Source organism: Vigna radiata, chromosome 9 (assembly GCF_000741045.1).
Source record: "Vigna radiata var. radiata cultivar VC1973A chromosome 9, Vradiata_ver6, whole genome shotgun sequence".
In the NCBI taxonomy this organism is placed as follows: Eukaryota; Viridiplantae; Streptophyta; class Magnoliopsida; order Fabales; family Fabaceae; genus Vigna; species Vigna radiata.
The window spans coordinates 1,840,473-1,857,967 of NC_028359.1; the positions used below are offsets into that span (position 1 = coordinate 1,840,473).

At 31.4% G+C, this 17,495-nt stretch overlaps 2 protein-coding genes across 4 annotated transcripts; one reads left to right on the plus strand and one right to left on the minus strand.

Annotated features, from left to right (window-relative positions):
* The first annotated feature begins 4,150 nt into the window (after window positions 1–4,150).
* Window positions 4,151–10,371, plus strand: LOC106774036 (protein HOTHEAD). 2 transcript variants are annotated; one of them, XM_022786284.1, is made up of 7 exons: window positions 4,151–4,280; window positions 4,938–5,157; window positions 5,680–6,052; window positions 8,005–8,315; window positions 8,399–8,784; window positions 9,370–9,938; window positions 10,042–10,371. In XM_022786284.1, the coding sequence occupies exons 2-7, from the start codon at window positions 5,082–5,084 to the stop codon at window positions 10,094–10,096; spliced, it is 1,770 nt and encodes a 589-aa protein (XP_022642005.1). In that variant the 5' UTR covers window positions 4,151–4,280; window positions 4,938–5,081; the 3' UTR covers window positions 10,097–10,371. The 2 variants fall into 2 exon arrangements, with proteins under 2 accessions (XP_022642005.1, XP_014516331.1); XM_014660845.2 differs by lacking the exon at window positions 4,151–4,280 and having other exon boundaries at window positions 4,874–5,157.
* A 249-nt stretch (window positions 10,372–10,620) lies between these two features.
* Window positions 10,621–16,486, minus strand: LOC106774035 (receptor-like serine/threonine-protein kinase ALE2). Of its 2 annotated transcripts, none has more exons than XM_014660843.2 (9): window positions 15,922–16,486; window positions 14,470–14,769; window positions 14,257–14,364; window positions 14,056–14,163; window positions 13,576–13,947; window positions 13,163–13,456; window positions 12,241–12,636; window positions 11,900–12,143; window positions 10,621–11,452 (listed from the first exon to the last, which is right to left on the minus strand). In XM_014660843.2, exons 1-9 carry the CDS (start codon window positions 15,995–15,997, stop codon window positions 10,780–10,782), a joined length of 2,571 nt encoding a protein of 856 aa, XP_014516329.1. In that variant the 5' UTR covers window positions 15,998–16,486; the 3' UTR covers window positions 10,621–10,779. The 2 variants fall into 2 exon arrangements, with proteins under 2 accessions (XP_014516329.1, XP_014516330.1); XM_014660844.2 differs by having other exon boundaries at window positions 12,241–12,633; window positions 15,922–16,485.
* Window positions 16,487–17,495: the final 1,009 nt, after the last annotated feature.

Sequence of the window (17,495 nt, forward strand, 5' to 3'; positions counted from 1 at the left end):
TTTCTTATTTTTTGGTATGTTTAACAATGTTTATGCATTGTATTTTTAAAGATTAAATATGTTTTTCTTCACTAGATTATTATAAAAATTGTTAAGAATTACTTTCACCTTATCAGATTTCAAAATGTTTTTTTATTCTGAAAAATCCCAATTCATTGTTGGTTTGTTCACTTGAAAAAAATAAAATGTGTTTCGTTTAATTCTGAAGTGAAATTTTGGACTGTTTGCATATATTACGTTTTTTATCCATAAATTATTTATGTCACCATGATAATAATTTCTTGAAATATATTAATTTCCAGACCAAGAAGTTGTCTTTACAGTATTATTATACCTTGCACCTGTGAATAACTATTAATAGTATTTTATCAAGTTTAGGTTGAATTTTAGATTTGGTTAAAATGAAAATTTTAAATTTGAATTAGTAAAAGTATAAATGTTAAATTCAAAAAAACAAATATAATTTATATAACTATCACATGCATTGACCTAATTATCTAGGACATACTTAAACTTAAGCAAAAAGAAATATTTAAATATTAACATTAAACAAGACTAAAATGATTAAAATTTACTTACATTTAAGTTAAGATAGGATAACTTTAAATTGAAGGCCAATGATTTTTTTTAAAAGCTTTAATAATATTTTACTTGCTTTAAATTTTACTAACACTATACATTCTTTCCAGAGCAATTAATTCCAAGCTTCATCACATTTAATACTTCATATTTGGACATTATTATTAAAAACATATGCTGTTAGGTATTTGATTGTCTATTTTCATTTTTCAGTATTAATTACCCATCTATTCTCATTGATGATTATCTATTTTTAGTTAGTGTTAGATTGGTGTATATAAAAAAGTTGCTCTTATTAATACACTCCCCTCAAATCTATGCATTATAGTGTTAGACATAAATCTTATTTTCATTTTTTATTTTTTTCAAGAGTATTTCATGTCTCCATAAAAATTTAATAGTACATTTACTTTTTTAAAAAAATTAAATATTATCCATTATTAATTTGTAATCTAAATAAAAACAATAAATTACATGTGTAAACGGTAGCTATGTAAGTCATTTTTCAGAAAAGATATTATTAACAATAAGAAATAGCACATGTTATGTTAATAGATATATTATATTTTGCATTGGAAATTGACTAACATATTAGATGAAAGTTAAATATGACAAACTAAATATATAATTTAAGTTCTTTAAGAATCTATTTTGTTATAAACTAAAAATGTTGATTATAGATTTCTATATAAAATAAGTTCATCTTATAGTTAGATTCATATTTTTTTTCAACAAGATTAAAGTTACTATTAATGTTATTAATGTTATTAGTAATTAAGGAGGATATACTTATTTTGTATATATTTGTTTATATGTAAGATAAAAGTAATGTAATATGTGTAGAGGAAGAAAAAAAAAACTTTAAGACTACTTATAACCTTGTAGAGAATAAACACTAATAATTTTATATAAGGATTGAACATTAAAATTTCACTTAATTTAAATATATTATTTTAATCCCCGAATATTATTGTTTAATAAATTAATTCATACATTGAGAAACTTTGATCTCCATTAATGTTATTAATGTGAATTTGGGGAAGACGAATGTGATACCATAAATCTGACAAACTTTTCTAACTGTGACAACATGAAGCTATGATGTACAAAATAGTTTAACAAAGACATTTAATAATTCATCATTAAAAATGATAAAAATGTTTTTTCCCCACTTTTAATGCATTTTAAATATAAATAATTTGGTGAAACATAGGATACATTATTTTTTATATTAACTTTTATATTTTTTTTATAAATGAACTTTTAAGATAATAAATTGAAAAAGATTTGTAATCCATGATAAGTAATGATATTTGACAGCTTCCCCAAATAATTTAATGTAGCAATTCAAATAATTAAGATAATTTAAAAAGTTCAAAGAATAACTAAAATAATTATTTTAAACAGTGTTTCAAACAATCAAGATAATTTAAAGGAAGTACGACTTAAGCTGAGAAAATATAAATGTAGAAAAATAAATATATAAAAGAAAAGTCAATAAACATAAATGATAAATATGATATGATGTGACTATACAACAAAATCTACAACCTTAAACTATGACAATTGCACATCCATATAAGTACTATTATAAATCATTATCATCCTTTGGTATATATAACTATATGTCAAATACATTAATTTAAGTGTTAACATCGTTATAACAAACCTTAACACTTATACATTTTGAAATGAGATTTCTTAAACTAAAAATAACACTTAAAAGAAATCATTTAAAGTATTTATTGAAAGTTTCTTTCAATGTTTTTAAGATCCAAAATTGTAATATTTTCTAATATTTATTAAAGAACATTTAGCCAAGATGAGACAATCAATTTATTCCAAAGTAATGACTAATTCATTTTTTAAGTGAGACACAAAATTAGGATATATAAAAAAATTAGTTTTTCTTCTATCAAAGTTTAATTATCATAAATATTAATACTCAATACATTTTTATTTAATAAATAAAAGTAAAAGACTTAAACAAGTTATTATTTTTGGATGATTCTTGATGGAAGCTTCTACCTTTCCAAATGGTTCCCCACAACTTTAGGGTTCCACAATTTGGAAATGAAATTGATAGAAATGGTTGTGATAAAGTTGAAGAAAAGTGAGTTTGATTTGAGAAAAAGTTTTGGAAATATAACTAAAATTAATTTCCATTTTCTTACCTACCTACCTACCCAATAGTCATGGGGGATTTAAAGCCTCTCTCTATATATATATGGTTAACTTCCAATTTAATAGAGTGAAGCATAGCCACAATTTAGTATTGATGTTTACATTAATATATAAATAGATTGGAAGAAATGACATAGGCATGACAACAAAGCATGGGAGGCTAGAACAACTAACCTAGGTGTCTTTCATTCATGGGATGGTCCAACTTTCATTTTTGCCCTACAAAAGGATCATGTCATAAACATAGGTTTGTAGCATCAAACAATAATAACCTAATTTTGGCCATATTAATTATTTCTTATTTTTCAAACTAGTTGTTATGTGATGTATGAGTTTTTCTTGTCATGTTAAAGAAATATTAATTGAAAATTGTTAAATTATCATAAGTAGTAGAGGATTTCACTTGTTCAATATTAATCTTAATTGTTTTTATCATAATGTTTTTTTTTTTTGTTTTTAGTGTAAATAAATATTATGTTTTTGGTTATAATAAAAGATATACATTGTATTGAAAAGAAAAGGAGAACAACATATTTTCTTAAGAGAATTATCTATTACGTATAAAAGTAAACAAAATTATCTTTTAAGTAGATTAGGTTCCAATTAAATGTTGATTAAATTGCTTAATTATGTATTTTTCATTTTCTATAAATTTAATTTATATTATTAATTGTATTAAAAAATATAATTAATCATATATTATGTTTTTTATATTGTGTGCACAATTGTTTCTCTATAAGCAACAATCTGGTATAATAGTTCATAATTTTTTTACATCATTTATTTTTAATGTTCTTATTGTTTAAGAGTTTAAACCTATCATAGTTTAAACTTGACATTTTGTTCTGCTTTTCAAACAATTTGGATTGATTTTTTTTATTATTATAGATAAAATATATTAGAGAAGTTAATTTGACATGTTCTTTCTTTTATAACTATAATAAATATACATTAAAGGGGTAAAAAGAATTTTCTAAACTGAAAAATAAAAGAAAAAAAGAACAGAGATATGCATATTTGAATGAGATACAACTTCCATGTGCATATTAATGATGATCGGTTATCCAATGAGATGGAACCAAACATTGCTTGCAACATTAAAACAAGTGCATGAATTCTGCCATGTATTGCCAACTCTATCTTATGTATGATCTAGTTTTCATTTTTACTTCCTTCTCTTCTGATTTCCTGATAAATCAGACACAACATTACATCAGAACTGTTAAATATTTTATAAATATTTTAGAGGTTAATTTTGGACTCATTCTAAAGTTGACATTACAAGCCATAAAGAAGCACAGAAAACAATAACACAATGATGATATGTGCAGATACTTACATTTATTTAGATATCAGTTGCATATCCTGCTATTCAATCTTATGTGTAAGTCTTTTTGAAGATTTGTGTCCATCACAATATGCTTCTTTGGTAACTTTAATGGAGCCTTTGCTTTCTATAACAATGGTGGTTTTGTTCCCACACTGCAGTAACAGTTGCAACATTTGTACTAGTTCAGGTTGGTCCATTTGCATAAAGATTAAAAATTTAATCAAAGGGGTTAGTAAATTCATTTGGGTGACTCAAAAAAGTAAACCAAAACCATGAATGGTTGATTAGTTCTTCATTTGACTTGTAACTAACATTATAAATGAAACCACCAAACAATATCAGCAGTGATGCAGAAATCAGTTTGTGGTCAAATCAGAAATAAACCTTGCAAAGAAGAACCAGAAACTGCTATTAATTGCTCCAAGTACTTTTTGCTTTTCTAATTTTCATTTTTTTCCATGTTGAGAATGAATGTTAGTATTATTAATGAGTGCTAAGTACAGTACCAGTGTTGGTTGAAGGACAATATTTGCCTTCAATCTACCATCATAAGGGGAGAAATATGAAAAGATATAACAAACTTTTGGTGGCATATTAAATATGGAGCTTTAATCTTAGTGTGGCTGGTGAATGAGCTGTCTTTGTACAAACTCATGAACGTGATGATCAGAAAATAGGATGCCAAATCCAACGGCTAAAGACTATAGACTCTAACTGCTACATTCATTTCCTCATTAAATGCCTCACTCAATAACATCTTTCATGCGTTTATATATTTCTAATTTAGTTTTTCTTACTCATTTCTCTCATTAACACTGATGTTTTGTTGCCATAATCTCAACAGGGTAAGCCTGTATTTTACATATTTATATGATACACACACAAACCAAGACCAATGAGAGGTAGCCACTAGGTTGGGAAGAAGCAGCTCCTTCAGAGAGAGAGAGAGAGAGAGAGAGATTGTGTTTTTTCTGGTCTGTGAGATTCCATGGATTCAGTTGGTGCACTCAAATTCTTGTTGTTCCAAGTTCTATGGCTCTGGAACTTTCTACCTTCTTGTCAAGGTTCTTGTCTATCTGCAGTTCACATCTTTGAGCTTAATTTCTTACATTATTCAGTCTCATCTTTGTTCCTTCATTTAGCTTGTAAATCCAACATCAGTTTCTAGGAAGAATTTTCTATTCAAGATATATGGATATGGAAAGGATTTTCATTTTGAATCTGAATTTTTTATCACCTGCCATCTGGGTTTCTACTGATAAATTCCCACAGACATGGAAAATTCTGTGAATGTAATTTTTGGTAGAAATCTATCTGGTATGGTTCTGGTTTCTGCTGCTTTTATTTGGGATCTCATTTCTAGATCATACACACACACTTTTATTAGATCACAGACAAATGCTTTAATTTGCAACACTTCATATGATATATTATTCTTATACATATGTATGTGCATTTTTAATTAAAAAGGACTTTCTATACACATTGTTTCTCCAAATTTTGTTAAATCCTGCCAAATTATAGTTATATCAGTGATAATACATTGAAATTGTGTATGCTATTAAAGTAGCAAAATTTCTTTGCAGGTGAGAAGCAGTGGCATGAAAAAAGTTACCCTTTTATCAGAAATGCAAGCTCATTCTCATCACCATCAATTTCAACAACCACATCCAACAATGAGTATGACTACATAATAGTGGGAGGTGGCACAGCAGGGTGTCCTTTGGCTGCAACCCTCTCTCAGAAGTTCAATGTTCTTATGCTTGAAAGAGGAGGTGTTCCCTTCACCAACCCCAATGTTTCATATCTTGAGAATTTCCACATTACCTTGGCAGATGTCTCACCAACTTCAGCTTCTCAATTCTTCGTTTCATCTGATGGAGTCTACAATTCAAGGGCCAGGGTCTTAGGAGGTGGCAGTTCTATCAATGCTGGTTTCTACACCAGAGCAGATCCAAGGTATCTTTTTCTTCAATCCTATGCAAACACATTTTCAACTTCTAACATTTCATATTCATTTTCAAAGTATGTCAATGACATTTTGTTCTGGTGTGTAGGATCTAGATAATCTCTATGTATTAATTTCTTTTTGTCTTTTTACTAGATCAGAGTTTAATAAGAAAGTCACTGCATACACTTTTATCTATTTTAAATAGTGTTTCAATTATCTTGTCCTAATATTAATGCTGCATAATATATTTTTGTTTCTATTTCCTAAATTATAATGTTGGCATCCTTTGTCTTCCCCATTTATGATTTTAATAATGATCTGTTTATCTTAAAGATTGTTACACACACAATATATATATATATATATATATATTTGTTGACTTTAGTAGTGTGTGGACCAGCATATCCAACAGTAGTAGTAATGAATTTTCTGCAATAAAGTTCAACCACTTTTTGCGGTCTGGTAATAAAAAACACACCTTATAAATAATTAATGGAAGACAATAAACACACTTTATAAATTATAAAAGAAAATAAGATTATGGTATGATGTTACATCTCATTACATGCAAATTTATTTCTGATTCATATCCCCATTTTCTCAGTATGTAATGATGTGATGTGACTGTATTTAAACACTTCACTTAAATTAATTAATTTACAAAAGTATTTTCTTTCTAATTTGATCTTTAACTTTATTTAACATCTTATTATAAAATAAATATTATGATTTTTGCAAAAAATTCTCATAAATGATTTTGAAATTTTAACCCAAGCAAATACTAAATCAAATGTAAATTGTAATTTCTATTGAAAAAAATAGTGATTTGATGTTCCAAAACATAGCAGAAAGTACACTGGTAATGAACTTGTTTGGCGGTGATGTTAATAAAGTTCAACTACTTCTTTCTAGTTGTATATAGAAAAATATATATATTATTTTTAAAGGGCAAAAAGGAAAATAAAATTGGGTAAAATAATAATAAATAATATATCAAATGCATACATTTGCCACGTATTCAAAGTTGGAAAAAATTAAAATAAAAAACAAAATACAAACTAAAAAATAAAAATTACCTAGTCTTTTACTATATTGATTTAACAACATTAAATATGAATTTTAATTTAACAATTAAATAGATTAAAAAAATCATTTCTAGTTTTTAAGAATATATTAGTGATCTCATAAAAAAAAGAAAAATATGTTAGTGGCTTACAGTGAGTATATTTATATTCATTATAAAAAAACAATTGTTTTAAAATTCCAGGTTTTATATACACACACATTGATTATATAATATATACATATATTATTATTATTATTATTGGATGTGTTTGACAAAAGTAACTGTCAATTGTTTTTTGGTCTATGTCTATTAAATTTGATATTAAATCATGGATAAACTTATACTATGTGTATCTTTTTATGAGAAACTTGGATGTTGATATTGTTTGTTTCCTTAATATTAATATAGTAAGAAAAAGTAGGTTTGTGCTGACATTAGAAGCAGAAAACACATACAAAAATTGGAAGAGAAAACTGTCATAACGAAAATGGTTACAACCTTCTTCCATTAGGAATTGACTGGTCTTGACTTCCAAGAGGTAATAGTTGATGGTCATCTTTCATTTTCAACACTTAAATAATGTCTTGTGGTCCCTTATACTGTTTGATGTCATCAAAGTGTGAGATGAGAGACATTCATTGTTACAAGAAAACAAGCATTGCATTGAGTTTATGATCGTTATGTGTATTTAATTTTTTGTTATATGGATGTAAGATTTACACTTATACTTGAATTATATTCTTACACTGTTAGATGTCTTCAAAGTGTTTGTTACAAGGAATCAGGCATTAAGTTTATGATCATTATATGGTATTTAGTTTTTTCTGTTTCGATGTAGAACTTAGACTTATACTTATATTATATCCGATCTGGTAAAATTTGCATGGAATGCAGGTTTATAAAGAAGGTGGGATGGGATATCAACCTAGTGAATCAGTCATATCCATGGATTGAAAACCAAATTGTTCATCGTCCAAAGTTTTCAGCATATCAAAGGGCAGTGAGGGACAGTCTTCTAGACTCTGGTGTGTCACCTTTCAATGGCTTCACCTATGATCATCTCTATGGAACAAAAGTTGGTGGAACCATTTTTGACAAATATGGGCGGCGCCACACAGCTGCTGAACTGCTTGCTTCAGGGAACCATGAAAAACTTACTGTTTTGGTCTATGCCACTGTCCAGAAGATTGTGTTTGATACAAAAGGTACATGTAATATTAAACTAGTAAGCTTATGGTTTTGGAAGTAACTTATAATGACCAAAACCAATGTTAAATTACCTTTGCAGGAAAGAAACCAAAAGCTGTGGGGGTTATTTTTCAAGATGAGAATGGGAAACAGCATGAAGCTGTTCTGGCAAATGATAGGCATAGTGAAGTGATAATGTCTTCTGGGGCAATTGGGACTCCTCAACTGCTGATGCTTAGTGGAATTGGACCAAAAGAAGAACTTCAGAAGTTGAACATCCCAGTGATCCTTGACAACCACTTTGTTGGAAAAGGAATGGTAGACAATCCCATGAACACAATGTTTGTTCCTTCTGAAAGACCTGTTCATCAGTCACTCATAGAAACTGTTGGAATCACCAAGATGGGCGTGTACATTGAGGCTAGCAGTGGGTTTAGCCAGTCTAATGATAGCATTCATTGCCACCATGGTATTGTGTCAGCAGAGGTATGCAGTATTTCTCTGAAGTCATGTCAGAACATTGGAATCCTTAACAATTACTTCCTCCATTTTGAAACAAGTGTCCTTTTAACACCCCTTTCGTTTCAAGTTATCAGTGAATTTTATAATACCACAGATAATACAATTTATGATCTTTTATTAACTCTGTACTTCTTCACCTGACTTAACACTTAATAACTATTTTTCTTCTAAGGAATAAAATATTGATAACTCAAAAAAATAGGATGCTGATCAGCATGAATAATATAGGATTTCCTAAATCTCAAGAGTCGAAACTGTCAAACATCACAGTACAAATTCCACATAGCATTTAACATGTTAATCATTAATTTGGATTCTATACCGAGTTTTTTTTCTGTTCTCTCTGTCAAGCCTTTAAAATATACTGATGTACACTACCAAAAGTAGTGTATTTTAAAGACATAACAGACTATAACACAAAAAAACTCAGCAGAGAAACTGAACTATGTTAATCATGGTATATACTAAGGTATGTATATCAGGTTGGTATCTAACTAGCAAGAAATTCTACTAAGAAGTCACTTTTCGTTTTGACATGATGGACACCAGATTGGGCAGCTTTCCACAATCCCTCCTAAGCAAAGATCACCAGAAGCTATCAAAGAATTTATCAAGAACAAGAAAGACCTACCTATTGAAGCATTTAAGGGAGGCTTTATTCTGTCAAAAGTTGCCAATCCTTGGTCAGTTGGTGAGCTCAAGCTGGTCAACACCAACGTGAAAGACAATCCATCTGTTGCCTTCAACTACTTCAGTCATCCATATGATCTTGAGCGCTGTGTTAAGGGGATCCGTTTGGCCATTAAGGTTGTCCAGTCAAAACATTTCACAAACTACACTTTAAGTGGCAGAAAAACAGCGGAGGAACTCCTCAACCTCACTGTGAAGGCTAATGTCAACTTCATACCAAAGCATGCCAAAGACACAAAGTCACTAAAGCAATTCTGCAAAGACACTGTGATCACAATTTGGCACTACCATGGAGGGTGCCGAGTGGGGAAGGTAGTCAACCATGATTACATGGTCCTTGGTGTTGACAGACTCCGTGTGGTAGATGGCTCAACATTTGATGAATCACCAGGAACAAATCCTCAAGCCACTGTCATGATGATGGGCAGGTACGTATGTACACTAAATATTTGGATATAATAACTTGATTTCTAAAGTTATGATACCGACATTTGCATTGTGGTGACAGTAATCTATCTATGTTTGCAACAGGTACATGGGACTGAAGATTTTGAGAGACAGGTTGGGGAAATTGGCAGGTATATAAGAAGGAATTTATTGTGTGAAGATCATGTTAAATCTTCAATAGAAGGGTGGTCTAAATGAAGAAGCAATGTTGCACATCAAGAAATAGAGTGCTAGTGATAGGATTATTGGAAATGAATGCAGTTTATTGTAATTTCTTCTAAAGGGTGATTTATTAGAAGTCAACAAAGTCATGGCTTTTTGGGGAGGAAAAAACAATTGTAATGACTTATTTTAACCTTTTCTATTCCCAGGAAAAATGGAAAAATCATTCTGGATGTTTACATACTTGATAAATACTAGACAAACGAAGAAAGGGAAAGAAACAAAACGATAGTGTCCCTTGTGTTCTATTAACGCAATCTTTGTAATGCAAAATTGTTGCTTTCCTTCCCTGTTTGATATATATACATAATATATATCTGCATCTGTCACTTAAATCATTTAAAAAATTTAGTCCATTTTTCGACAGATGACTAATATGACGGACATGAACAACTTGTTACTGTTCTTTGTACTACTGATTGTTCAGACTTCAGACATAGCTACCTAGAAACCAACAAGGGTACGAAGTTTATACATTGATAAGTAGTTCTAGTTTGTGACCTTTTTGCATTATTATCACAGCATTTTCTTTAGAGTGAATCTGACAAGTGATTCATGGAACATGAATTTAGTAAGCAAAAACGCAAGATTGCTGAAAGCTTAATGAGATCCCGGCCATAGTTTCGTTGAAAATCCATGTTCACTGGTACTACCACCAGACAAACTTCTCAACTTCTGCCAGAACTGCCTTTTCTTCCCAATGGTTAGAGGCCCTGATCGAGAATACCTCCTGAATGATTGAAATTCCTGACCTGAAGCACCGAGAAACTCTGATGCTGATAATTCTACCTTTTCTTCACCTGATTGATAGCCAGATAGAGTTTTTTGATACTCTGAAAATTCCACTCTTTCACCTGAAGCTTCAGAAAACTTTCCTTCCACATCAGTTAGAAAATCCTCTTGATAACTCATTGATCTTAAATAGTCTGTTTCCTCAACCTCACTACACACCAGCTTCAAGGCCTGAACAACTTCTCCCATGAATGGACGTTGTGAGACTTCTGGTTGCACACACATGGATGCAATTGCTGCAACTTTAACTACAATATCAACGGAAATGTTAGGCTTTACAACTGGGTCTATGATCATCTGCAGACCCTCCTTACTGGTGAGAAGTGGACGAACCCATGTCACAAGATTTTCTTGACCTGGTGGTTGTGACAAATCCACGGGCTTTCTTCCAGTTAGAAGCTCAAGGAGTACAACTCCATAACTGTAAACATCACTCTTGACCAGAAGATGGCCAGTCATTGCATATTCAGGAGCTAAGTAGCTGCAAGACATGTCAGCAGACAAATTCAGTTTTCATCTTAAGAAATTATTTAAGAGATGAAATAAAAGTTTTTACATGCCATCCTCTAACCACTGAAGTTTGGGAAAAGTTGGTTCATGACTCATGATATAGTCTATGAAATTATGACCAAAAAGTTGAATTTCAACAGAAAAGGTATGCTTGCACATTGTTCAAGCCCAATGGGATATTGTCAGAGGGGAAGCACCAAGAGCTATAATAAAACCATGTTCCTTCACCCGACAGCTTACATTTTCAGAGAGTTGGTTTATTACTGGAATGCATAGATAAGATCAAGTACCTAAACAATATAATTCAGTGGTCTGCTAAACACTATATATACTGGAATGAAATGAGTACATTGCATGCATGTTTAATCAATCCATTCATCAAAACCTCAACATGAAGTGGCTAGAAAGGGGTTATTACCCAAATGTTCCCATAACATGTGTGGAAATGTGCTTGTTTCTCTCATCCAGTGCTGTTCTAGCCAGTCCAAAATCTGAGACCTTGGGTGTAAAATCATACTCCAACAAGATGTTGCTGGCCTTGAAATCCCGATGTATGACACATGGATTTGAATCTTCATGCAGATAGGCCAGACCCCGAGCTGCACCGAGAGCAATCTTCATCCGTGCATTCCAATCCAGTGGACCAGTTTCCTTGTCAGCTCCTACAAAAATAGAGTATTCAATAGTCAGATTCCAAAAACTGGTATTTTTTTACTTCCAACAGTAATGACAATTTTTTTAAACTGCACTTTTGTTTACCATGTAAGTGAGATTCCAAACTTCCATTAGGGACAAGCTCATAAACTAAGCAACGAGTCTGTTTCTCTATGCATATACCAAACAATGTAACTAAATTTCGATGGTGTAGACGGCTAAGCATCTCAACTTCTGCCAAGAATTCCCGACCACCACGCTGATCATCTCTTTTGAGAACCTTCACGGCTATATCCCTCCCATCATTTAGAACACCTTTGTAAACAAGTCCAAAACCACCTTCTCCTAATATTCTTGAAGAATCAAAGTTATTTGTTGCTTTCTCTAAGTCATTCAAAGTAAAAATCTTAGCAGACCCTGTGTATGTTATTGTTCCAGAATTGAAAGACTGTGATCCAGAACCTGACCTGATCCCGTGAGGCAATGACCTAGCAGCCCCTGCTAAGAGTAAATTTAGATATAAAATTACACTGAGTTCTACATACAACATGAGACAGAAAAGCAAATTGATGGATGGTGGATCTCCCAGAAAACAACTTTTGAAGTAAAATATGAAGAGAAGTCACAGATAGAAACCAAGACTGAATTAGCATTATAGGTTACAACCCAACGTTTATCCCAATTCAGCTTCTGAATTGCAAAGAGTTCATTTGATGTGAAATTACTTCGAAGCCCTACCAAAAGTGGTAATGTACAAATCATAAAACATTTCACATAAATGAATCAACCTTTTAGATTAATATGATCATCAAACCAAGTTTTATCAAATAATTCATCTATAAATGGAGTCAATTCTTATGTTTTATAGGATCCAAATATTGGTAAAAGTACTTTAATCAAGGGAAATAGTATGCAACAAAATTGTCTAAGAACAGTTTCACAACAGTAATCATTATAAAAAGGAACTTTCTTTGTACAATCTCTAAACTGCCAACAAAACTTTTACAGAGCCATTAATTGCACTTACTTGATTGTTTTGAAGAGGATGAAATTAAACCATCTGGAACTGGTTTGTGTTCATGAACATAGGCACAGCATTTCAGCGCACAGATCCAAGCAAGACCAATGAATACAACAAAAGCAGTAACTGATGACAGCACAATTATAACAATCATTCTTCCATTACTCCCTTCTTTGTTCTTCTTTGGGACATCTACTCCTAAAGGTTTCATCATCATTCCATTGTGGTCATGTCCTGGATTTGGCTCATCATCTATAACAGAAGCATCCGAGGGAGTTGACGGTGGAGATGGTGGAAGACCTGCATTCGTTATCCCAAAGTATGAATGTAAAGAAGATTTCTACTAATAAAACCAAACGTACCATAGATATTCTCTTTATGAAAAAGAAAGGCCTAACAAATGATAATCAATATATAACCTGGATAATGAACATAGAGTACTTCATAAGCACCAAAGACTGAAGCATCTATGAGAATCTCTCTGCGCCAGAATTTCTTATATATTAAAAATGCAGTGGTATCATCAAATTTTACTCCTTTGGGTACTAAATCTATGAGAACAGTGGTTTTCTCCAGTTGCTGACTAGCTGCATCAGCTTCCACAATGCGAACCTGGGTATGGTTCAGCAGAACACTTGCTGCAATTTCCTTGGCTAGCTCTGCAACCAATGGAAAAAACTTGTATATTGCAATGTTGATATGGATTTTAACCTGAAGCGGCCATACACAACCACAAGGTGACCCAGGAGGTGTATACGTCAAGGGGTCTGAGCAAGTCATCGACAAGCAATCTACATGTAGGATCAACATCATCTAGCTTTCTTCAGATTATTGAAAAAGAAGAACTAGCATAATTTTAACAATATTCTAAGCTAGTTGCAGGATCAAGATTAGATTACCCTTATTAGGAGGTGGAGGTGGCAGAACAAATTCATATGCTGGTGGTGGAGTCTTTTTCTTGTGCAATGATGAACCTAGAGGAGAAATTGTTGGTGAAGTAGAGGGTACTGATCCAAAACAGATATAATAAACAATCAGGGAGATGAAATATTAGAACAGAAATAAACTCTAAAAGCAATGAGAAAAATAAGATTTTATACCATTGAAGTGACTTGGTACAATAGCTGGTGATGGTGCAGGGGCTGGGGCATGAATATCCTTAACATTTGGTGAAGAGAAAGGGGGTCGTGATTTGAAAACCGAAGGGCCTATTCAGCATAATTTTGCAGAATGAAATTAATTTTAACATTCTAATATCAATAAATGCAAAAAATAGTGTAAAAATTTTAAGATTTTCAATCACGGAATCAAACCTTGATGGCTGTATGTTGGAGGCTGGACTGCATAGATTGGTGCTAGAGTTGGATTGTGGGACTTTCTTTTAGAATACTGATGCTTATGATGTGAGATTGGGGAATCCACAGAACCATGTGTCCATATGATTGTAGGAGCTTTGTGAATTGACTTGGAAGGTGAAAGTGCAATGCTTGTAGGTACCCCAGAAGATGACTTGGAAGGTGAATGTGCAATACTTGAATGACCTTCAGAAGATGACTTTGGTGGGATTGCAATACTAAAATGGCTTCTGTCACTGGAATGTTGCAGTTTGGTGGCTACAGATGGAAAGATAACTTTCAATTTAGAATAATCATGAGCATGAACTTTCCAAGAGGAGGTCATCAACTACATAATAAGTTAATTTAAAAGTACATATCTGGATTTAGTTGTATATAGATTAATGGAAAATTTTGGGGAGGCGAGTGTCAAGGCAGAAAGAAACTATAGAGGGGAGAAGGCTTGTGTTTCTTAGTGAGATGATATCTAATACATGATATCAGAATCATTATTTGGATTATCCTAAAGAAATACAAGATATATCAATGAGATGACTGAACATAAAATTTGATGAAGAAGCAAGTAATGGTATCCAAGTCCAAACTCCTGGTAATGTATCACAGATCTGGGTCTAAAGTGATCATAGTAATAGTAAAAGTAAATTTCATTGCTAATTTCTCTGCATTACTTGCAGTAATGATAAAATTGCTAAATTATTGACACTGTCCCCACTAAAAGTGTGCAACCTGGTAAAATCCAAAGCTTGCTGTCCACCTACTGGTTGAACACTCATTAACATATATACTAACCAAAAACAATAGCCCTAAAATTTTAGGTGAAAATTCTGAAATATAAGACTATTAACATTAAGGTTTTTTTCTAACCATCCATGTTCTTATCCTGTTTTTTATATCAATCAGCAGATATTGAACCGATTAACTATATTGATCAAGATCCCATGTGAAAAGTTCACATCAAATGATTTTTCTTTATGTAATTTGAAAACTTGTGATAAATTCATTATGATTGTCCAAAGCTATTGCATTGCTTTATTACATGCCGAACTGAATCTTACTTTTCTTAAAGAGAATTGGACAGTAGAAATCAGTAAAAACAGAGGGTTAATCATCATTTCAACAGTAAATTTTTTCCAATGCGAGTAATGAACTGCAAATGAGCTACAGGTAGGCCAAATTTTGACACACATGAACTCCACAGGAACGAACTCCAAGGAGAGAATCATCAAAGAATCTTAATTGAGCAAAGATTATATAATCCAAAAGCATAGAATATGTGAACTGTAACAAATTTTGAACCACATAGATAACAAGATACAACTCTCAAAACAGTAAATTTGGATTTGCTTCTCATCTGCCCGTTTTGATCCGACATGCAGAAACTAACTCAGAGCGTCTCAATTATGTTCATACCTGCATATTCATGAATCTGCTGAGTGCAGACAACTAAATGCAGCTGAATTAGCAGGAAAATCAGCGGCAGTCCCATTTTCTCCTGAAGGAAAACCAGATCAACAACTCTGAAGATCTCTCAGCTTTCACCAACAGCCCTTCATGGAGAGTAAAATTGAAGAGAATTTGGTGAAAGCAGCAGCATATGCTGAAGCAAAAACTCGCTTGTCACATCCAAGGACAAGCAGAACAAAGTCTGCAATCAAAACATGGCCTCAATAATGTGAAGCAAAGTATGAAAACAGCCTGGTAATTCCACAAGAATGATCTTGGTGGAAGACACCAGTGTTTCCACCTTTTTCTATTTTTCAGAACTAAAGGTATATATGGGTTGCAGGCATGAGAGTTTTGATGCAACTGATTTCATTGTTTTTCAGAAAAATCTAACAGCAGATGAAACCAAAAAGCACAACCCCACTTCACTTTAAGCATGAAAAGAACAGTAACTATTCCGTAGGAGCTTGTGGGGTTGGACATGTGTGAGTGTTCTTGATTTTGAGAGAGAGAAAGAGAGAGACATTAATATTGGCCATAAAGTAAAAGAATGATTGAATTTTTATTAATATTTAACATCTTAATGCTTGACCTTCTTTTCAGTTTATCCATGGTAGGTAATGATTCACCTTCACCATGATGTGATTTTGGGGTTAGATAATACCTTTTAAACCTAGGTAAGAACATTCACAAATCCAGATTGAAATTCAATTGGCAAAAACTTTTGGGATTGTTTTGAATTTTGATCATAGCAATCACCCCAAAGGATAACATTTTCTTTTTTCTGTATGCAGAATTTGGTTTTCATTCCCTACAAAACTTTTTTTTAACTTATAATAGTTACACCAAAACCTAAAGATACCATTTTTAACTTTTAAGATAACATCAATTATCTGTTGATTTGTTTAGCTGAAGGATGATGATAGTTTTTAATATTTTTTTACAATATTTAAATATCATTTACATATTATTTTATTTTATAATTGATTTAAAATTACTCTATAATTATTAATAATGATAATAATAATGTTAAACATACCAATATAAACTAATCATAAAATAACACGTAAATAATATTAAAATATTATAAAAAATATTGTCCAACATCATTATCCTTAACATATTATATTGTTGTCTTAACTTATCATGAGTTAATACGATGTTAACTGAATATTTTACTTTTTATAACTACAAAATAAATATTATCTATTTGATCTAAAATGTACATTAGGAATTAATCATAATAAACTTAATTTCAAAAACATAAAAAAATCAACTTTCAATCGTAATCGTAGATATTGAAAGTTTTACATCAAGATAAAATCAATTTAAAGTATCTAATTAGATACAAACCTCAATTTATAAATTCTGATTTTATCCTATTGAGTTACTCTCAAGTTTATAAGAGGAAAAATATATTTTTTGAGACATGTTTTTAACCTTTTGATGAAATATTATTAAAATCAAAACCTAACTAGTTAATAGTCCATTACTTCAACTTGGAATCTTAGATTGAAAGATGGTTCACACTAAATAAAAAT